Source organism: Centruroides sculpturatus, unplaced genomic scaffold (genome assembly GCF_000671375.1).
Source record: "Centruroides sculpturatus isolate CEXI.00-Female unplaced genomic scaffold, Cexi_2.0 scaffold57, whole genome shotgun sequence".
Classification (NCBI taxonomy): Eukaryota; Metazoa; Arthropoda; class Arachnida; order Scorpiones; family Buthidae; genus Centruroides; species Centruroides sculpturatus.
The window spans coordinates 1,237,052-1,260,712 of NW_019384382.1; the positions used below are offsets into that span (position 1 = coordinate 1,237,052).

General features: G+C 29.5%; 1 protein-coding gene across 3 annotated transcripts; it reads right to left on the reverse strand.

Annotated features, from left to right (window-relative positions):
- Nucleotides 1-723: 723 nt before the first annotated feature.
- LOC111617948 (stimulator of interferon genes protein-like) lies at nucleotides 724-23,647 on the reverse strand. Of its 3 annotated transcripts, none has more exons than XM_023359347.1 (9): nucleotides 23,396-23,647; nucleotides 23,179-23,245; nucleotides 15,526-15,574; nucleotides 6,985-7,169; nucleotides 6,816-6,902; nucleotides 6,294-6,414; nucleotides 1,391-1,608; nucleotides 1,125-1,314; nucleotides 724-1,057 (listed from the first exon to the last, which is right to left on the reverse strand). In XM_023359347.1, the coding sequence occupies exons 3-9, from the start codon at nucleotides 15,572-15,574 to the stop codon at nucleotides 975-977; spliced, it is 933 nt and encodes a 310-aa protein (XP_023215115.1). In that variant the 5' UTR covers nucleotides 23,179-23,245; nucleotides 23,396-23,647; the 3' UTR covers nucleotides 724-974. The 3 variants fall into 3 exon arrangements, with proteins under 3 accessions (XP_023215115.1, XP_023215116.1, XP_023215117.1); XM_023359348.1 differs by lacking the exon at nucleotides 23,396-23,647 and adding an exon at nucleotides 23,314-23,338; XM_023359349.1 differs by lacking the exons at nucleotides 23,179-23,245; nucleotides 23,396-23,647 and adding an exon at nucleotides 22,812-22,889.
- Between the last annotated feature and the right edge of the window lie 14 nt (nucleotides 23,648-23,661).

The following is a 23,661-nucleotide window of genomic DNA, read 5'->3' on the forward strand; positions in this document are numbered from 1 at the left end:
TGTCCCATATTTGTTTCCTGTGCGGTTTAAGAGTATGCTCTAAACATCTTTAAAATTTACATTGAAATTACACTGTTCATTGTTAAATAAATATAAGATATTGGGATACAAATGATTATTTTGATGCTTTTTGAAAACTCTAGTCCACGTCTTCATTTGGACGACGTGCAACGACCAAAAAGACCGCACACGATACAAATGCATGCTTTTTTCACTTTTTTATTTAAAGTTTAACTGAAAATAATTTCCAGATGCTGCTAATAATAATAATTTTAAATTATGAACTATTTAATTTTAACAATTTTGCTGGAAAAAAGTTTATTTAATTCTTGTGTGTGCGTGTTTTATTATTTTTTTAACAGATCTGTCTAGTCTTTAAAAGTCATATAGTTTTTTAATCGATTTTTCAAACACGCCATTGGTAAAAACACAAAAAGAAGAATATTGTAGATTGATTATTTCCGCAGCTATATTTATAAGAATTATGTAGTCAACTGAAAAGTTGATTGGCAAAGTGCTTCCATATGTTTTGGGGAAGCTTTCTCCTGTGTTGTGGGAATGAATGCCTGCTTGTGTTTTTATCTGTTGGAATGTGTGTCTGGCTGTTGTGTTTTTGACGGGTACAGAGCGAACCACTTTGTGCATAACATTTATTTTCGCCGTGTACTTGTGTACAATAAATAAAATCAACTAACAAACAGTTGGTGTGTTTTCTTAAATTAATTTCGTGTCACTTTTCTGATGATAAACTGCACCTCAATTTTCATATTGTCTAAGCTTAAAAATTGTTTTTATTGAATTGACAAGGAATAGTAAATATGACAATTTGAAAAATTTACATGAAAACACACAAAATTATAAACAAACATTTGAATATCAATATTCAATATATGGCATTTGTTTTATAAACATTTAAATAGTGCCCATTAAGAAATACAATAATCACATTATTATATTATTCTTTTAGTGAGAATTCAACCAGCAGCTCTTCCCATTTGCAATCTATCATCTTCTATTCTTTTGAGTAGCAACTGTGTTAATGACTGTTCTTTTTTATCTGAAATGTATTTAAATTTTAAAAATCAGTAGATAAACACACGAACTAAAAGCAAATCAAAATTTACCATCATATTGGACAAGAAGGCATTTGTCTGCACAGTCCACATCCTGTTCAATCAATTTTTTCAGATGCTGACAGAAAAGAATATATTGTTCCCTTTTGTCATCTGCAGTAAACACATGCCCTGTCCCAGAATCTAACATTTTGCAGAAAGTAGTCAGTGGTGGGACATATTCTGCTACAAACCAAATTTGCTATTGAAAGATTTAATAATTATTATTTCAACAGTTTAATAAACTTTTATTTTTTAAATTACTGTTACTTTATTACCTCATCTATTACATAAACTGTAGAATCAAAAATTCTTTCAATACCACTCTTGTTGAGTATCAATGGGTCTAGTGGACTTGCCAGTCGTATCTCAGGAACGCAAAGGTCATCTATTAACAAACTGCGGCTTTGACAGCTTTCTGGTAACAGTATGATCAGTTTGGAATAAATATCTACACCATGTCGTCTTCTGTAATTTTGAATCCTCTCTCTCCATCCTATAATTTAAATTTACAAAATGAAGTTAATTTTTCCAGATGATAATTTGGCAACAAAATATCAATTTTAAAACTAAATGGAAAAGCACCAAATAAAGATACTCTGTGCATGTTAGTAATTTTTTTGTTATTGTGAATTACATTTTATTCTCAGTTAATTAGTGATTAAGTTATGCAAGGTTTATGTCAATAGTTAACTTAATAATTCAAAAAGCTTAATTGCTGTTCAGATGGTTATTTATTTGTCCTAAGATTCCTTTATATACCAAATAAATTACAGCAGTCTAGGTTTCAAAATTCAGATATAACCATTAAAAAAATTGCTATTGAAAATATATAAAATTTAAATATTTTATTGATATACTCTGGTTGTTTGGGACAATTTTATACATTTACATAATAAGTTTTTATTGTTGCAAAAAAATAAGTTTGAAAATTGCAATTTTTAATTTACTATTCATTCATTAAACTTTGTAACAGTTCTCTCTCTTTATTTTCTTTCAAATATCTCATTATCTTATGCACATATAGGGACAGCTGGAGTTTTGCAGGGCCTGGGACAAAAGATATTTGAGGAGTCTACAAGGGAAAATTCACTTTTGTCATTTTTTTTAATGTGTGAGTATTACAAAAGAGTAAAGTGATTTAAATGTGCTTTCAGATGTTCAAGTAGTGTGCAACAAGTACAAAATACAAAAGGAAGTATTAATGTATAAAAGCAGTAATAATATTGACTTTGTTTCAAACTTAGAAACAGCAGTGATAGACACATCAAATCCTCAACAGGAAACAAAGAGTCCCCAATTACTTTCAAAAGACATTTTACACAATGATGAACTGTTAAACTATGTCTAGCGGTGCTGATTGTACAGTACATTAGTCTATTGTATGAAATACTTTTATGGGTGAGTTTACACTGGTAACATGTATGTTTTTACTCATTTTATCCATTCTGAACATATATGCAATGTATTTGTAGATTCAGACATGTTTTAAGAATGTTTAAATTTGGGAATACATAAAAGCCAACATATTTTTTCACTGGTTCCTTGAATAATGGTAAATTACAGAAGAACTCAATTTAAAACCATAGTTCTCATTCAAATGTTTTAAGGTTCTTTACTTGTCATACTTATCATATCCAAAAATAATTGATTTATGTATACACACACACACGTGCCATGTATATATGTCATGACAAAAACTTTTAAAATTATTTATACTACATTTACTCTGCACATCCATTATGCCAAAGTTTCAAATAATACAGATTAATTTGAAAGTTTCTCATTTAGCATTTTAATACATCAAATATTGAGTACTATTCTGTAATAGTATTTAATATTTCACTTGTCATGATTGTATTATTCATCTCAATGGTTTCTTTGATGGGAATAAAATATTAAATATAATTAAAGTTACACTGGGAGAATGGATCCATCTGATTTGTGTAGCCTAAGGGGTCATTTGGAGCATGTTTACATTAAACAGTTTTGTCAAATCAATTGTTTTAAATGCATCTCCAAGTGTCTTCAAGCTTTCAAATTTTTGGATTAAGTTAAATTATTAAAATTGATTAAAACTTGTTTATTGAAGTAGTAAAAAATGAGAATGAAGTCATAGAAATGGTCACTGAAACTAATGCGAAAGAAGTCATAGAAATGGTCACTGAAACTAATTAAATGCAGTCTTTTTTTTATTATTATCATTGTAAGTTCAATATAACCACCTCTGATAAAAAGTCAAGACTTTTTAAGTGGTTTCTAGTATATTTTTTGAATCCTGCAAAAGTGCAGTATAAAAGTTAATATTTTTCTGTGAAATTTTAAATTTCTTCTATTAAACAGTTAGCCCTGTAGTTTGAGCAATGCTTGCCAAGGGCTGAATAACAACATTAAATTGTAATTTTTGCCCAAAAGTATTATTCCATGTACAAATTTTCTGACATCAAGCTAGTGTGGATAAAAAATGCCAATAATACAATAGATATTGCAAATTCTGGGACATGTTAATTCTGATAAATTAAAACATTTATGAAATTCTGTGACCATCATCTTGTGAATGTGTTGCAGTGTAAGGATTGAGTGTTGGTCTATGCAAATCCCAATTTTATATGATGGTATGAAGATGGCCAAAAAAATTTCATTTATTAATCACAATTACTGTTTAACTATACACATTTACAATTTAGCCAATGCCCTCGAATACTGGCAGAGCTTGCAAATATTACCTTTAAAGCTGATGTCAATTCTAACTTGGATCTTAAATAGGAGGTAATCTTCTGTTCTCTTTTCTTGGGAATTGATTGATTATTGTTAAAGATTCATTGGACTGTGTGGACAAAGTTACTGGAATGCAGGTCTCTCTTCAGCCCTGTAGATTAGATTGTGGATCTTTTATATAAGGTTCAGTACAGACATACTTCATTAATATAGTAGATTAGGTTCCAGACTGCCAGCATAAATTGAATCACAACCTGTTTTTCACTTACCAGTACATATAAAAACCTAAGGAGATTTATGCTATAATTTATTAAGTGTGCAATAATGCTAAGTCTAAAAAATAGATGCAAAAGTAAGGAAAAAAAAAGAAAAACCAGAAGTTTTTGGTGTTTTTAAGAGCAAAGCAAGTACCAAAAATAATATGAATATAATAAAATCACTATAATAATAATAATAATAATGATAGTGCTTTAGAGCAAGATTTGCCTGTACTGTTTTTCTTAGCCTGCATTCCACTGAAATAATGAAAACCCTAAAGGAGTTGGTGTAAAACCTTACATTCTGGATTATTATCATATGATAGCTCCTGGTTATCAATGCATCATCAGGTGATGTGTCATCCTGCTAAGTGATATTAAGTGCAGTCAACTGATGTTTCTTGTTTATAGTTTCTGGTTGTTTTTGATTGGTTAAGTTTAATTTCTAAATATTTATATACTCTTTTCTAAATTATCTACAATATGTTTACAATAATGTAAAGACCAGGATTACATATGTAATCAGAGTTCAGTTGTTATCATTAAGGACCAGATTTAAATGCTATGATGCTGAAACCTTTTAAATAAACATGATTTGGATTCTAGTAGATCAAATTACAAAATATCATCATTGGACAACTTTATACATTTTTAAAAACAGAAAAATGTGTATTTATGACTTTTACTGTATATTTTACAATTTGACCATTTTTTGGGACTAAATAAATGCTTAAATTTTAAAACTTATTTCCATAATTGAAAGTGTTATTTTTTCAAATGATCTATAGTCAGTCTCTGCTATTTGTGTAGTGAACATTTTCTTTGCACATGAGAAATATCATTCCATCATCCAATTACAGATGTTTTTAAATTTGGAACATCTATCATTTTGAATTTCATACAAACTTATAACTTTTAAAGTTCTAGAAATGAGCATGTTTTTTTTTTTGTTATGGAAATTCTCAAAATCAAGTGAGGCAAGTGGGCAGGAGGGGTGCTGGAGGCAGGGTGACCTAATAGTGACCATAGGCAAGGGTTAGGGTTACTGACAAACCTTTCTCTTTCCTATATTAAAACAGGTAAGAAACATTGTGTTTAAAAGTTTCCATATGTGCAGAAAAATATACAGTAAGGGGACAAAGACAGTACATTTAGGTTCATAGAAAACTTTTTCTAAGAATATTTCCAAGCCTTTTTTACACAAGGGAAAATGGTTAGGGGTAGGGTTTGGGAATCACTACTATATACTGCTGTAGCTAAATAATGCACATTGTATGCAGGTTGTCAAAACTATATAATTTGGGAGATTTATGTTTCCTATATACTGTAAAGAGATTTCAGTTAGTCTTTTAATCTTTAAAGACTAACTTTTCTATCATTAAAATACAGTCAAATCCCATTATTAAATTATTGGCTTATGTGAAACTCACATTAATGCAAAGTAAATTTGTAAAAAAAGTCCACCATACCTTTAAATTGCAGTCTATTTTAAACACTTATCGAACCTTATGTTAATCTGACTGAAAACGTTCGATAAGTGTTTAAAATAGACTGCAATTTAAAGGTATGGTGGACTTTTTTTTAAATAATAATGCAGTTAGAGATGTAAAGTAAATTTGTGATCCTGTGGATGAGAGGAAAAGCATTTCAATGTTAATAAGTTTGATGAATACAAGTTTCATTAATACAAAGTGCCAATTTTTAAGATCTTTCAATTTTGTAAATACAGTAGAGCGTCGATTTTCCGAATCAATTGGGGACTGGGGTTGTTCGTATAACTGATGTTTCGGATAACCGATTTATGTACGAAAAAATAGTTTAACGTATCCGATGTTGAAATTTTTCTCCGTTGAATTTTCGTCAATGTTAAGCCTAACAAAGACTATCGTATTGTCAAAAATTATTTTTTTATTTTGTACAAACAAAATAAATATATTGAAAAATATAAAAACAATAAAAAATTATACTTCAGATGTTAATTTAGTATCAAAAACGTAAAATATTTGAGTAGCCCAAGACATAGCCAAAGATTGAAGCGCCACAGCACTGGCGAAAATTTAAATTTGCCGACTGGAATTCTTTCGGATGATTGATGTTTTGGATGATTGACTTTCGGAAAATCGACACTCTACTGTACAGTCAAATCCTGTTAAAGTAAATAGCAAAACCTAAATCAAATATATTCAATTCATTTAAACAGCATTACCATTTGTTTCTGCAGACATAATTATTCTCAGGTAACCATAAAAATATTGCTGAGCTGCTCCACAGCCAATATTTATATTATTATTTTCCAAAATACTGCTAATTTCAACTGCATTTGGCTCCTGAAATTAAAATATTAAAAGTGTATAATAATAATAACTAAAGCCAATCTGTCAAATTATTGGGCTATTTTCAGGTTACATTAATAGGTCAATCGAATTTACGAGCTAAAACCTGATGAAGAGCCCAGAAGGGGTTCAAAAACATTCGTTTTTTATGATTAGTCGATCGTTCCATACCATAAATTGGTTCAGTGTTTGTGTTTTACATTAATAATTAGTTACCAATTAATCTGACTAGAGGGAGGCAGATATGCTGCCATCTCAAATTAATTTTAATAATTAATGCAACCTGCAAATAGTCCAATAATTCAGCAGCTACTTTAGCTTTTATCAATTAAATTGGATTTTAATTTGATGATGATATAATGAAACTAATAAATTTTAAAGTTTAATTTTTTTACCTGGAGTAGAAAAAATGCAGCAATAATAATAGTGCCTATAGCCAGATGAATGATTTTAATATTTGGACCAAAATATAAATAAAACGCCTTGAAGAATTGAGAAAAAAAATCGAAACATTAAAAATAAAACACAAACTTTATATGTATATGAGCATACTAAATAACTTACAATACTTAAAACTGAAATTATACCGTATAACCCCAGCTTTTTGATGCTACAGTTGAATTTGCCGATAACACTAAAGAAATCTTTCTTCTTGATATTGCACTTGCATGGATATTCTTTCAGCCACAATAGAACAAATGTGATTAGTTTGGCAACTGATAGCATGCCAAATGAGCAAGAGAGTAAGGCTGGAAAAAATAGAGAATAATTACATCACAATAATAAATTCTATCAATACTTGAGAATAATGATTGATGCCGAAACCTTTCTTGAACATCATACTGTATTTTGTAATTTTTCATGGTATTGTTTTGTGTGTGGATTGCATGTCATCAGCATAAATTTATGCTCTACCCAAGAAATGCCTAAACACTTATGTAACTACAGTCGACCCACCTATAACATGGTAAATACGTTCCGTTCTTTATGAATCAATTTTGTATGAGTCCTTGCCAATCACAGCCCGGCACGTGTGAAGTTTACGGACTACGGCTGTTTGAAAGGTTTTCTTCCATAAAATTAATCGATTCTAGACTAATTCGACTCAACATTTCCAAAATATGTATAATTTTTTTGGGGAATAATCCGTATAAACTATGCTATAAACAAAAAATTGTAGGATTACTTACTGAGTGTGCACCGTTCGACGTCGCCATTGCTTAAGCTTGTTTTCGTCGCGGAGCAGTGCACCAAACGGCGGGCGATTTCTGATAAGTTATTTTTCTGCGAAAACTTCGTTGAACTTTGGAGACATCATTAATATAAATAATTTTTATGGCTGTTTAATAAGAAATGTTTCTTTCACAAAAAATGTATACAATTACAGTACTGTATTAGATTTACGGTACCTAATTTACATACAGTACAGACGATAGTAAACTCAATTTACCCGCCTAAATTCTCTGTAGCGTGGCGCTGGACGGCGGAAAGTAGTTCGGCTGCCCGATGACGTTTTACCGAATTATAGGAGTTTTTTTACCAGGTTTGTACGGATACCGTCGTAATTTTTTCACCGTCTTATAGGAATCGTAATTATAGGAACCTGTGTTATAGAGGGTCTACTGTATTTATAATTAACAGAGAAACATTAAAATGTTACAAAATTTGAAAATGGAGCATAGAAAAAAAAATGTGCCAAGTAAATGAAACTTTTAGACAATTTGCATATGTATAGGTGAAGAAGAGCCTCCAAAAAAGGTTGATTCTGCTATTGTTAATTGTATTCTGAAGGCTATGAATAGAAGACTCCAGAACTTTCCTGTTTTTGTATGTGTTTATTAAAATATTATAAAATAAAGACTAACTTTTTTATTATTTATATAATTTATTTTATTTTTATTTAAATTCTAAATAATTTGCTACTAGAACTAGGTGTTAGGTGTCATCATGTATTAAATTTAATTATAATTAAATTAATATTTAATAAATAATTCAGAATAGATTCCCAACATGTCACCCATGATGCATTTCAGATGCACTTCTCTAGAACCATAGTTACACAAGCACAAATATATATACTTGTAATTTTATTTAATCTGATTTTGTTATTTTAAGTATATGCATTATAAACTAAAAAATGAAAAGTATATACTTAAAATAACACAAAATCATATCTTTATTTTGTATAAATATACATATTTCAAAACATAATTATTTTGTTTATTTATTATAGTTTGTGATTTTTTTTTTTTTTCAGAAAATTAATGTGCCCTTGATGGTTTTTAAAATTTTTATTACACCCTTAGTAACAAAACAGTTGCCAATTCTTGATTTAGAATATTCTGGAAGATAAGAATCGGCCTGGAGCGGGACTTGAACCCATCCAATTCCTGTTTTCCATGCAGATGCATTGCCAGTTATGTTATTTGGACCTCTGACCTAATTTTTCCTTCCAGACATTTGCCAACTGGGGATATGGGTACTGAAGGTGTTCCCAGTTAGTGCTGTAAGTAACTGAGTATAGTTATATCTTAAATATGTCTGGAAGGGAAGATCAAGTTGTAGGGACGGATGCCAACAGTTTTTGCCTCCAGGCCAAATTGGAAAGAAAACTTTTTTCACGGGCCAAACCAGACGCTGTCCTAGGAAGATTTTGAGGTGGTGCAAGATCTCATTGTGGTGTCATCCTGTAGAGACTAAATTGTACATAGAGATTACAGATACATTTCACATTATCATGCATTATAAACATTCTATGTTGTACTTAAGAGATTTGTAATGGAGCGTTAACTCTAAATGCACAGTGAGTTGTTGACCTTTTTTTTTCTTTTTTAGACGTCAGAATTTTTCATTGAGCTATTCAGACTTGAGTAGCTAATATTGAAAGATTAATCTCAAGCCACATAAATTCATTACACGGGCTGTATGTTGGCCATGCCTGTTGTAGGGCCTTGTAGTGTAACTGTCAATGCATCCATACAGTAAGCTAGAGTTGTGCATTCAAGTCCCACTCCAGGCTGATTCTTTTCTTCCAGATTATTCTAAATTATTCAAAATTTAATTAAAAATTATAGTGGTAAAGTAGATCAATTTAAACTGGCAGTCATTTGGCATATTACTAAAATATCAGGTGTGAACCGCCGGGGAGGGTGTAGGTCTCCCGATCCGGCAACAGGTCGTTAAACCCTTATCACTGGTCAGGATGGATTAAAATTTTAACCTTTCCCGCAGTAACGGGATTAAATGTTTCGGGTCGAGTGGCGGAGGGAGGAGTGCGTCGGTAAGATGACTGGCGATATATGAGTAAAGATGACACCACTTTAACAGGATAACAACGATTTATTAGCTACATAGAGATTACAATAACCAATTTCAAAAGGGAAAATCTGAATCCCTGAACCGCGAAGGACCGAGAGAGAGTTCACAAAAATAAGGTCCATACCTCTTTATGTCTTTGAATATTCTTAAGGAAAAAGGTTTTGATATCCAACGATGTGGTAGGATTAGGATAATAATTCTTCTTCAGGACACAATATCGGATAGGACACAGTATATTAATAGGACACAATATTCTTAGGACACAGTTGTAAAAGTGACGGCGAATGAACGACTCCCCCGAGAAGGGGAAGGAAGGGGTTTTTATAAGTTCAGCGTGGGAGAATGGTCATGTGACCAATTGTTGTGAGGTAAAAGGTATGCAGATGGGTCAGAGTTGTTCCCGGGACCATGCTAACTATCAACTTTAGCGTTGGAATGTGGGATTAGTTTCGAATTGAACGGATGTTTATGTCGAACATAAACGAAAAGTTTTTTTTTCCGTTAGGTTCCACTTTAAGTTAAAGGAAAATTTAATTAGATTTTAAGCAAATACAGGACAATTAATCGACAAATAGTCGACAAAAATTCCGGATTTCACACAGGCTTTGGGATGTTTATATAAAAAGACTCAGCATGTGCAATAACAGTCAGAATTATCCCCTGTATTGTACTGTACATCTAATGGGTTTATATCTGGCCTAAATGGGTCTTGGTTAATTGACACTACTGTATACTTAATGAATATAACTTACAATTTTAAAATCAATTCTTTAAAATTTCTCTCTTTTCTTCATAAATTATAATACAGTAGTTATTTTAAAAATAAAATTACAGTATAACTTTACTTTGTAACATTCATAACTAAAAGAAAGAAAGAAAAAAAAAAAAAACAAAAATGGTTTTCTTCTCATGTTATCAAACTCTGCAAAATAACTCAAAAATAATTTTATTAACAGAAAAATATTTAAAAAATTAGAGTAATATTATGTTTGTTTGTTTTTGCAATAACACTCATATAAAATTTTATAATGTTATTGTTTGAGGAAAAAATGTTCTGTAAATTTTTTGCTGGACATGTTACACATTTCAAGATTTTTTGGAAAATTGCATCATAGTGTGTTTAAAGTTTATATTAATTAGTTTACTTCCTTGAAGTCAGATCACTTTACATTGTGAACCGGATATTTTAAATTGATGAATAATGATGATAATTAAAGTTTATTGTAAATATATTCCCAATAAATCATGACAAGGAGAAAACAAAAGAAAAGTTAGTTAAAACATTTTGGTTATCAATAAGTGTTCAATTACAAAAAAAAATATGTACTTTGTAGTTTTAAAAAATGTGTGCTGTGTCTAAATAAACTGTAATGAAATTTATACATTAAATGAAAAATTTTCTAAATCATAATGAAAATTTTTAAATTGTTTTATCCAAAGTAAATTTTAAAAAATGCTTTTATATATTAGTATCATTTCTTATAAGATATTTCAAATAGATTGTCTATTTTTAGCAATACAATTTATATAAATATTAATACAAAAGATTAACACACATGATCACACTTGATCATATTTTTGTATTAATTTTTCAACAATATATTTTAATATACTAAAATCTTTAAAATATTTTAGATTTTTAACTTCAATTATATAAAAATTTAGAAAGAAAAAATAGAAAACAGAAAGTCTTAAAATATTAAATAAAATACTTCTACAGAAATATTTTAAGATTATAATGTTAGGAATGATAAAAATGGAAATAAAAGGAAAAAGTCAAGGACATTTCAATAAGGACATTAATAAAAATATTTAAAAATTTGTATGTTTAATAAATTATCTATAAATATTTAATGCATTATTAATATAATTTTATTTTTAACATGAAAAAGTAAAAACTTATTAAAATTGAGAGTATCAAATATTTTTGTTAAAATAATGTGAGAAGGCTTTTAGAAGATATATAATACCAAATGTCTTTGATATCAGTGTTTCAATTAAAATATTTTACACTATTTCTTTATTAAGAAACTTCAACTCTGTTTTGATATCAAATCAGTATGAAAAGATATTCATCACAGATATCTGCATTTTCTCCTGGTCTGATTATTAAGAATTTTTGATATCAGTCAAACTTGTCTAAAGTCATAACTTTGAGATTGAAACTTCTTGAGTTGTGACTTTAGAACGGGTCTCAAACTCAAATGCAGCAGAGCTAATCAGATAGATGTATATTTTTAATTACAGTATGTTTTGGTTACCAAAACATACTGTAATTAAAAACAATCCAGCAATAAGTTGCATAACTTTCTGGCTATTATCAGATTTTATTCAAAAAATAACTTTTATATTTTTATTATTGAATGGAAAAAGCTTTAATTTTGAGGTTAGTGATGAGTTTCGTAAAAAAATTGTAAATGCTAATAACATATTACTTCATCATTAAGTTTGACTCCACTTGAGTTATGACATGATCACCCTCTATCTCACCACTGCCTTGACCCTTAACCACTAAAATTTAATAGCACCAATTCCCCTTATACACAATTTTCCATGCCAAATTTCATTTTTTATCTTTACCCTCATCTTGAGATATTAAACAAAATAGATGCCAACACACACACACAGAATTTTTTTGTAATTTTTTTACTTTTTTGGATTCAGGAAGTCTCAAAATGTGGAGATTTGCAAAATATACTCAGAGTCAACTTTGACACTATTCCAAACTTTCCCTTGTTATGTACACATAACAGTCAAAAAAGTAAAAGGTTCTAATAAAGGTCCTTTTCTTGTCAGGTCTTTACAACTTATGTAAACAGTTAATGTTTGAATTTTTTAAATTTTAATCCCCACAGGATGTTAGAAACATTGATTTTTAGAAAAGAAATCAAGGCCACAGGCTGGATATGAAGCTTTAACAGGCCATATCCGGCCCAAGGACCACCAGTTTACAATCTTTGCTTTAGAAAAAGTAACTTTGTAGAAGAAACAAAAAACTTTTTAATCCAAATATAATATAATAATAATTAAATTAATATTTAACATGCATTGTTTTTTCTGAAATTTAATTTTATATAATTCAAACAGATGATTATTAAAAAATTATCATAAAAATTTACTTCAGAGAATAAAAGATTATTTTTAATTACATTTTTGATTTTATATAAAATTTCTTCATTATCTTTGTGGGTACTACATGAAATATGTAATTAATATATTTTAAAATTACAAACATCTTCAGACTTGAGACATTTTCAATTAACTTTGTATATCCTCACAATTATCAGTTTGCATTTTATAGTTAAATTTGATTATGATGCTAAGATTATGAAGCCATCCATGAAAAAAATGTTATGTTTTGAGAATTCAGCTTTTCTTTGTAAGTTTCCTTCTCAATGATCATTAAGCTATAGGTGTAAGAATGAGGGCCAGGGGAGCAATGATCCTTCCAATCATGGTACATAAGGGACCTGGCCTACAGTTTTATAACCTGGTATGTCATATCACAAATGTTGTCAAAGAGGTTTCGAGTGGTGCCAAGCTAAGTCAAGTTTTCATTTGTCAGTACATGTTTTCTGGAAAAGATTGGTTAAACAAGTTGACACAGGCATACCAACCAAAGTGGACCTGGTAGAAAGCTCAGCTCAGTCTAGCTCCAGATTGACTGGCTAAAATGAAATATAAGGCAATGCAACTGTTAGAGAAGGAGGTTAGCCTAAGACTGTGAGGAATCTGGACTAATATCTCGTAGTTAGAAGTAATCAAGATGTATTGTTGTGTATCTCTGTAAATAGTGTAAAATATATAGACTTATTTTGTGTCAAGGAGTTGTAAGGTGTTCTTTTTGATGGACCAGAAATTGGTGGATACGATCTGAATTTTACTAATGTCTTCATTGTTTACTTTCAGCCATGCTGTTGAATATGGGATAAAAATGTATGTACCACACATCAGTAGATAGAGTTTGTAATCATATGCAGTGGTGATATTCAGCGGGTTCGCACAGGTTCGGCCGAACCCGTTGTTAACATTTTCAAAGTTTTCCGAACCTTGTTAAACACATGTAACATTTCTCAATGGTTTGATTCTTTTAAAAATATTAAAATATACGTATTATACTCTGTAACACTACTAAACTAGAGCCTTCCGATGCACCATTTGAGCGAAAAAAAAAATTGTTAAGGAAAAATTTTCTGTTAGCGAACCCTTTGTTAAATATTTCGAATGTCATCACTGATCATATGTTGTAAAAATTATTGTTTAAGTTGGAAGCTATGACAAGCAGTTGGGTTTAGCAAACATGAGAAAGTCTTATTGTAAAATTGGCATGAAGTGATAACCAATTTCATGAGAAAGTCTGTTGATTAGTAAAGGTATCAATTTACTATAGTATGAGAACAATAACTTTTGTAAATGGAACTAGGTCCTTGTGGTGCTATCTGTGGGACAAGGGTGACTCTGATCCCTGTAAGGGGAAATGATGACCACCTAATGAAAAAAAAAAAAATGGAACTAGGTATTTCATCAATAAATTAACAGTAAAAAAAAAACAAAAACAAGATTCAAGTCACTTCCATACAATATGTTGAGCCAAAAAATCATATCATTCACCTTTTTATGAAGAGTGACTCTGCACTGGTCTCTCAAATGAAGAGTCATTCCTATGCCTCTGTAAGCCATTAATTACTGCTCAAAAATGTAAAAATCTAACATTTGGTTATATAGTTTTTGAAAATACAAAGCTGTTTGTTTCTTTTAAATATGCCTATTTTTGAATCATCAATAGCTTGTATCAAAATTTTGCATACTATGGAAAGATGGAAGGAAACAAATTTAAACTCACTTGCTGTCTAAGCTGCAGATTCTTTGGGATTGAGATGTAATTTAAATATATGCTTCTGTTAAAGTAATCTTTTTGGTTCTAAGGTATGTTCTAAGATAATGATATACAGTACACATCTGCTAATCTAAGTGTGATTACATATGCACTTTTGGTTTCCATGTAAATGCTAGTTATGTCATACATCTTGTTTTCCCATTTACTTGGGTTTCATTTCTGTATACATATCTGCAGACCATATTGGTTGTCCATCTGTCTCCAAAAAGAATCATTACCAAAAAGCAAGAAGTCATATCATTCATTGCCTTAGGTCTATACACTCACAGTAAATGCAACACACTCACTAATCTGGCACCCATCTGTGCAAGGAATAGCTGGATTGTCAAGTCTAGTATATACTTCTCACCTTTTTTCCTTCATATCTAACGTATAATAGCCTAATAAAATATTAGTTATAAAGATTATATTATAATCAAAATGATTAAAAATATATTTATAGTTATATTAAACTAATACTTAATTTCATTTTTAAGATCTTGCTTCATATAATGATGACTTCTAATGCCATGAAGTCTGACTTTATATAATATTGTATAGTAGATAATTGTGACTTTAGACTTTATAAAGGTTTGATTTAGTATTATTGATTTGTTAGAGTCCAAATTGGGACCATCCATTTTTAATGATTTAAAAAAGAAGGCAACTTTAGACTTTAGATTGATCTGACTTTTTGTACAAATATACAGAGTATGAAGTTATCTTAATATATTTTATATTTTTAATTATGTATATAAATATTAAGTAATTAAAATATAATGTATACTGTTACACAAAACTACTAATACATTAAATTCTAACTCATATTTAATCTTGATTATTATAACTCATATAAGATCTGTAAAGTAATTACAGAAACTAAAAAATTTCATTAAAATTAATATACTTACAAATAGGATTTGTTTCCTCATTGTAAACTTTATTTAGTATAGATGACATCTGAAATCAAACCAATAATGATAACAATAAATGGCTAGCATTTTAAAACTTTTTATTCAATGTTAGTTAGCTAATTTTAAGAAAGATTAACATGGTATTTTGATCTGCTGACCAGTTGGGTTGAGATGATTAAGATTTTGACTTCTTATTGTGCAGAACCTAGGATTGAACCCATGTGGTCAAAAAACCCCAGGAAATTTTAGAAGAGCGACCTTTCCCAGATATGTTGAGCCCTGTTCCTCATCATCCACCACTCCATTGTAGACCTGGTTGAACCCACAATAAGAAAAAGGCCCTCTTAGTGTCCACTGTAGTGGTCTGTCATGTTTTTTATTTTTATCTTTGCCCACCTCATTTTTATATACTCTTTCCACCCTTTCTCTGGCATTATGCTGTTGTTTGTATTAATTTCCAGACCAGCTCTATTGTATAAATAGAAGTGAGGGAAACTGGTCTGGACAATGGGGAGGAAATATCTGAGGGGCTCGAATGGAGGAGTGCTCACTTTGGGTAAGTCTTGGACAAGGATAGAAGCAGGAAGAACTTGGGAGAACCAAGATAGACAAACTGTGAAAGATGTCCTCAAGCTCAAGTGAGAGTGGTACCAGGTCAAGAGAGACATTGTTGAGAGGAGATGTATGGCGCTACAGCTAAAGCTCAAGGAATTACAACACTGAGACTTGAAGTGTTCGGCCACCTATCGGCACAATATTGTTTGTATATTTAGTTTCAGAGTTTTAGATATACTTGTAACTCAGTTATTATTAGTCCCACTATTAAAATTAATTCAATTTGATACTTGGAAACATTTGTTTAAATTAGTTATAATAGTCTATGGCATAGTTATAATAGTTGGAACATATGCAAATTTGATTTGTTACTTTACTGGATTGGCTGAAATCTAAGGGTTTAGTAGTGATGGTTTTGTGTTATTAAATAATTTTTTGTTGGTTAAAAACTGTTTGTGTGTATTTCTTTTGTCATTATCCCCAACAAAAGTTCAAAGGTCACTTTGAAATTAACACCAGAAAAGGCAGAAAGAGTAAAAAAAAAAAAAAAAAACATTGATCCAGCAAAAGCATTTATAGATACATAGCCAAACAATTGCCTTAAATACTATGGCTATAATATAAATCTGCTAAATATATATATATAGTGCTTCAGATTGATTATTATACTTACAAAAAGCATTTAATTAAATTAACATTTTTGACCTACTTAACAGTTATCAATATATCTCAAAAACTGGGTTTGTATAAATATATCATTCATAAAACCAACACCAGCGTATATCAAGAAAAAAGGAAAAATTTACTAACATTTTCATTTATGTGAAATAGACATCCTCAGGTACAAATGATATTGAACAAACAGCTAACAAATCCCAAACATATAAATTTTTAACGCAATATATTCTAATCATGTAACCAGTTTGAACTTGTGAACTTTAGAGAACAATGGCTAGTAATGCAAGTACTTCTAATACTTAAAAGTCTCAAAATATTCCTGATTCTAAACCAGCAACAAAGAAATGAAAAAAAATCATCAGAAATCCCAAGCAATATATCCAAGCTCAAATTAAAAAAGTTAAACTAGTTGAGAAAGAACATCTTAATCACAAAGAGAAAAGTTCTCACTTGTAAGTCTACTAATACAAATATTGGGTTGTTTGGAATGTAAGTTCATTTTTTTTACCACTAGACAAATTAGTGGTATTTTTCCCACCATTTTTGTTCTAAACCGTATTATCATTATATATTTTGACAGCTAGCATTTTATGGCTTATTTGTAAAAAATTTTGTTTGATTTCGTGCAATTGTTTATTTTTTGTGTCCCATCAAATATGGAAGATCGAAAGCAGAATCTTCGGCATATTTTGCTCTTTTATTACAAAAAAAAATAATAATGCCGTTCAAGCGAGAAAAAAATCGTGTGACATGTATGGTGGAGATGTGTTGGCAGAACGACAGTGTAAACCAGATTTTGTAAACCAGTTTTGTAAACCAAAACTGGTTTACAAAATTTTGTTCTTGCAATTTCAGTATTGAAGATGCACCACATTATGGATGGCCAATTGAAGCCAATGAAAACAAAATAAAACTGCGGAATAACAACACGTGAAATCACTAAGAGATTAAATTTGTCAAATTGAACTGTTTATGAGTACTTGAAACAAATTGGTTTTGTTTCAAAGCTCAATATATGAATTCCATGAGTTCTTAAAGAGAAATGCTCGATTTGGTGGGATATTAAGGAAATTTTTTTGGAGCTTTTACCAGACAATTTAACAATTGATTCAAAAGTGTATTGCATTCGAGTAAACAAATTGCGTAATATCATCAAACAGAAAAAGCCAACCAGAATTGATAAAAAAAAAAAACAGCTGTAGTATTTTACCACAATAATGTCAAATTTCACACAAGTTTGGTAACTCCTCAGAAACTGTTATAACTTAGATGGGATGTGCTATCACACCAACCTTATTCACCAGATCGAGCACACTCAGATTATTACTTGTTCCGGTCTGTACAATTTTTTTTAACTGTAAGACATTTACTTGAAATGACAATGTCAAAAATCACTTGGATCGGTTTTTTNTTTATCATATTTATGTTATATTTACTATAACTTAAAATTAATTAATTTAATATAATTTTGCATAACTTTTATCAACAATTAGATATTTCCACAAAAAAAAATATATTATTTTCTTAATTTGTTAGAATTCCTCAAAATTCTTTCAATAAATAAGAAGGAAGTACTAAATAATTATCCTTCTTGTAAAATTTAAAATTCAGAAATAAGTCATAAAGATTTAATGGTTTTTTGATAACATCATGAAAATCTTGTTAAAAAATCTTGATGATAAACTATCTGTTCCAAGAATCACTGATCATCATCAAATATATTAAACAATTTTAAATTGTTATTAAATAAACATTATTGTGAGAATCTGGGAGCTGTTTTTCTATAATTTCTAATAAAAATTTGCATTATTAGAAACTTTTCTTTTTTCTCATCTGTTTCCCAAGAAACTCATCTTAAAAGGGGGGTCTTTGATGCAACAAGTCCCTTTCCCCCTCTAATCAATCTGAGAAAGCTTTGAAAGTTGAACAATTTCACGGTGTGAGTCTGATAACAAGTCAGATTCCCATCACTGTAGCTGGCCCATCGATGACACACTGAAGGTGTCATCACTATAAACAGAAGATCATGAGACCAAATTCCCACACTGGAGAGGAATATAATGGCCAGGCACCCATTCGTCGGGGCAGACATATTCAGAAGATGACAACACAGAGTCGTCCCGAAGGATTACCTTTATTTTTGGTGATTTGTAAAAATCTTCCCAAATGTCTCCCCGGTCCTCCTCAGATAATTTACTGCCTAGACAACGGCTATTATGGTATAGAGGTATGATAGTTAACCAATTTATGTAAACTCTCTCTCAGTCATCTTAAATCTTAAGTTAGAGGTAGTATATATCCCATAGATATCGGATCATATAGAGATGTGTGTGCTATATGCTATGCATATAATTGTAATCGTAGCTAGTTATTGTAAATCGCTTTATATTCTTATTAAAGTTATTGTTTGGTTAAACGGATGCTGACTCCAATTGTATAAACCAGTCAAACTATAGACTTATCCGCAACCTCCCCACTTGACTTATAGCCCTCCTAGCCATCCAGTGACAACGTGAGCAGGTTTTTACCAACCTGACACTGATCAAAGGGGTTTAGATAACCCCTGGCTTCTCATATTATTTGTAATAAAGTAAAAAACAGTTCTTCAATTTTTTGTATTATAATTTAGTATTTGCAAAACTGTTTATTTAGTCTTACAAAAATATTTAACAACTATCTTAACATAAGAAAAGTCTTTAACCCTTTGGTGAATGCGCTTTTCAGGAGCGCTTTTCACAAGAGGGCGCATCGCAGCAATTACACCGCATATGTAATGTTACTTGATTTAAATCAATAATTAATTATTGTTTTGAAAATATGAATCAGATATACCAGAAAATAATTTTACAACATTTTAATGAACAAATTGGTTATAAAATATTTAGATAATAAAAAAAAAAGTTACTTTATATTCATGTGATGTTCACGTTCACACACGGCACATATAATCACTATATTCCTATTCTTTTTGCAAACATTTGTACCCATTCCTGACAAATTAATTTTTTCCTATTGTTTTTGTATATGCCACATTTATAAAACTAAATTCTAGGTTTTTTACTGCTACTTTGGATGCCTCTTCCTTTCCCTTATATTTTAAAAAAATATAGACTAATATAAATTTAAAAATTTATAAAAACTTACGACAGTGTTAATTTAATATATTTATTTAATAAACTTGCAAATATTGACTTACTTTATTAAAAAAATTAAACACACATATATAAAAGTATACTGATATTTTAGTTACATGGCAGGGCACGTAGTGGCAGTTACAACGCAAATGAGACTTCATTCAAAGTCCAGTAACAACTAAACAGGTAGGATAACTGACCCAATTTCATAAACATGTTGTATCTTGTAATAGGAAGAGAGAATATCTTTATTTTGCAGCAATTTGCCATGGGCACATTCACCAATGAGTTAAATATTAAGAAAATAAGATTTTTGGAAACATAAGTTTTGGTTAATATCACATAATTTTTCAAAAATCAAATTCTTATGACTACCTTTAAGACTCAAAAATTATTGCAATGAAAAATCTGTAATAATACAATATTTTCTTTTAATATTATCATCATATAAAATACTTTAGAAATATTTAAAAACTGTTTCATAAGAATTTGTTGAAAAATGAAACTACTAATTATGATTTTTTAAAAACAATTTAAATTGCAATTTATTATTTTATAATCTAAATCAATCATCAGCAACACAGCCTCAATCTATATGCAGTCTTCAAGGACCTAATATGCTGCCCTTAAGATATTAACTTAATTTTGTAATTATTAAATCTAATTATGGCTGATAGGGTTGTTGTCTTTACGTAAGATTCCAAAGACCATTGATTAAAGTTATATACAATGTTTACATTGTTCATATTGGCTAGTCTATGTATTCATCCTAACATGGGAAAACAATGTAATACAATTCTCCTCTTAGATGTCAATTGGGAAAATGTAGCTGTAGTGTTTTTAAAAGTGTTAATTAATTTATGTATCAAAGTTGTAGGAAATCCATGTTGTTTGGCAATTCTTTCAATATAATCCAGTTCAACTAAAGTGTCATTTATATTAGAGCAATGGGTGTAGGCCCATCATATTAAGGACCTGAATGTTGAGAGCTTTACAAATGGTGGATCACAGGAATTGTGTGGTAAGAAAATAGGTTAGTATCTGGGCTTATGGTAAATATTAGTATGGATTCCACCATCTATACAGGTGATAGACATGACCAAAAAATGGACTAAAGTCACTTTTTTGCTCCAAGCTTAGAAGGAGATCATAAGGATTGTCGTCAAGTTTGTTTAGAAACAGAGTCAGATCTGGTTTTTTATGCCGTAAAATAATTATTTTCCCATGTTAGGATAAATACATAAAGAACTAGCTATTATAAGCAATGTAAACATTGTATATACTGTATATTTGTGCAGATGAGACGATAGTTGAATCATAAAAAAGATCCCCAAAATCCGGGGTCATCTTTTAGGACAGATACAAAAAAAAAAAAAGAAATAGATTGAAATTTATATAAATTAAAATCATTATAAAAAATGGAAAAACCGTAATTACACTGCTGGCCAAGTAAAATGCAAAACCTGCAATATCTAGAGTCCTAAATGGTGTTGTATTTTACTTGGCCAGTAGTATATTTACTAGTAGAGAGTAATATGTCCATAAAATAGAATAGACCATACAATGTTTTGGTGAATAGTCAAGGTCATTACCTGAATGCCCGAATCAGTGCAAATGTTTGCAACAATAGCAAGGCAGTGCTGCCAGATGCAAGAAAATAAAATTTGTTCATTCGAAAAATTACAAATAGGACATAATTCTGTATATGCTATACAATATTATTATTCAGATGATTGGTGGTCTAAACTAAATTCATAGGCTGTTGATAGTTTGGGGGTCGTCTTATAGGATAGATATATGCTAAAACTATAAATCTTTGACAAAAATTTATTTCTTGTCTTATCTGAAGTTTGTCTTATCTGCACAAATATAAAGTAACTGTAATCTGGCAGTCTTATAGTCCTTGTTGTTATGTAAGATCAATCAGTCATAATAACTCCTCCAGTGTTTATTAAATCTAATAAGAGATGGCACCTAACACCTCTCTCTAGTGACAAATTATTTAGTAATTAATTTAAATTAATTGCAATATAATAGCTTGATATAAACCAGTAGTTGTTGGGTTACTAATGTAATTTTTTTTGTGTTTTCTGATTCGTGCCATTATGCAACTCTAAGCCAATATTTGTGATAAAGAACATTTAAACCAAACATGGCTAATGAAAAGATAACTACATACTATATATTACTAATTTGCTTAACATTAGCAAATTACTGTATATTATTTTAGTAAAGTGTACTGACAGTTATGGTGTAGTTGGTACTTGGCAGGCTTAAAGCCTGCAACTCCATAAAAGAAAAAAAAATGTATATGGCATGTTGGGATCCTATAAAATTTCCTTCTAGCCTGCACCAGAAAAGGTTGCTCATCACTGATCTAAATGATATATAAACTGCTATATTTTATTGGAAATTTTATATTAAGCTAAGTTATTGCTTGTACCAAATAACTTAATTTAAGTGATCAATATTTTCAAAAAGAATTATTATTAAAATAATTTATAATCATTTAATATGTTCTTAAAATATTATCATAAAAAATATATCAGTTTTATAAGATTTCTGGTAAATGATATAAAATAATAAGTACAGTACAATTCTACTTTTTTTTCCCTTAAAATTTCTTTTTTGTACTATGAAATAAACTGGAATATTTTGTTTTTGAAATTTATTATAAACTTAAATAGAATCAACAGTCAATTTCATAAAATGTAAAAAATGATCATTATACAAAAAAAATTAAAATTACTAATTTTTGGTATGTGTATATACTGTATTTAATAAATAAATAAACACTTAATAAATATATTATAAACTAAGGAGCAAATTTCACTATGATTAAAATTTGTTATAATACTTATTCTATTCATATCTATTTAAAAACATTACCATGTTATTCAAAATGCAATTTCTCACCTCAACAAAATGATTAACAATTACATATAAAATGACTTATAAAAAAACTGGGCAGGGTGAAATTTCATCAAATACATATTAATTAATGTAAACACATTAAACTTGACATATGAGATATGGAACAAACCATTTGATGAAATCCAGACTATTTTGAATATGATAAAGCTCTCTCTCTATATATGTATATATATATATATATATATATATATATATTTCACAACATAGAAGCACTATAAAAAATCTAATATCATATCAGAAAATAAACTATCAGTATATTAATTTATATCATTTTTACTTTTATTAATTTAAAACTACATTCATATTTAAAATGTAAAAAGATGTACAGTACAGTACTGTACATACATACCTCATGAAAACTGTCTTGTTTGTTTGTTGGGTTTTAAATATAGAAATGGATTCAATATGAAGAATAACTAGAAGAATAAGGAATGTATTAAGATATATCATGTAAATATATTAATTTCCCGCGAATTATCAATACTTTTGCTTGTTACACCATATTCATATAACATCTTATGGATCACACGTTTAATAATAATAATAATAATATATTTAAAGGTTACCTAGATGTCATCTGATTTAATATTTGTTAAATATACTGCTCGATGTGGAAATAATCTCTGAATTTCTTCAAATACTCGACTATAGAGTAGTATAAATAATAATAAACTACAGATAACATATATGCATGACTTCAGCTTATTATATGATGTAACTTCCGTTTCCGGTTTAGATTTCGCTTTAAAAATTGCTCTCGAGAATCAAGAATTCTAAGACCTTGCTCGAGAATCGTATTTTCTATTAACTAAATTTACTAATAACTATTTTC

Excerpts from the sequence above, each read along its gene's own strand:
- LOC111617948 (XM_023359347.1), bottom strand. The coding sequence starts at position 15,574 with ATGTCATCTATACTAAATAAAGTTTACAATGAGGAAACAAATCCTATT. Across the intron at positions 7,170-15,525 it reads TGAGGAAACAAATCCTATTT|CCTTACTCTCTTGCTCATTT; the intron begins GTAAGTATATTA and ends TATTTTTTCCAG. Across the intron at positions 1,609-6,293 it reads TATGTCTGCAGAAACAAATG|GATGGAGAGAGAGGATTCAA; the intron begins GTAATGCTGTTT and ends TTTAAATTATAG.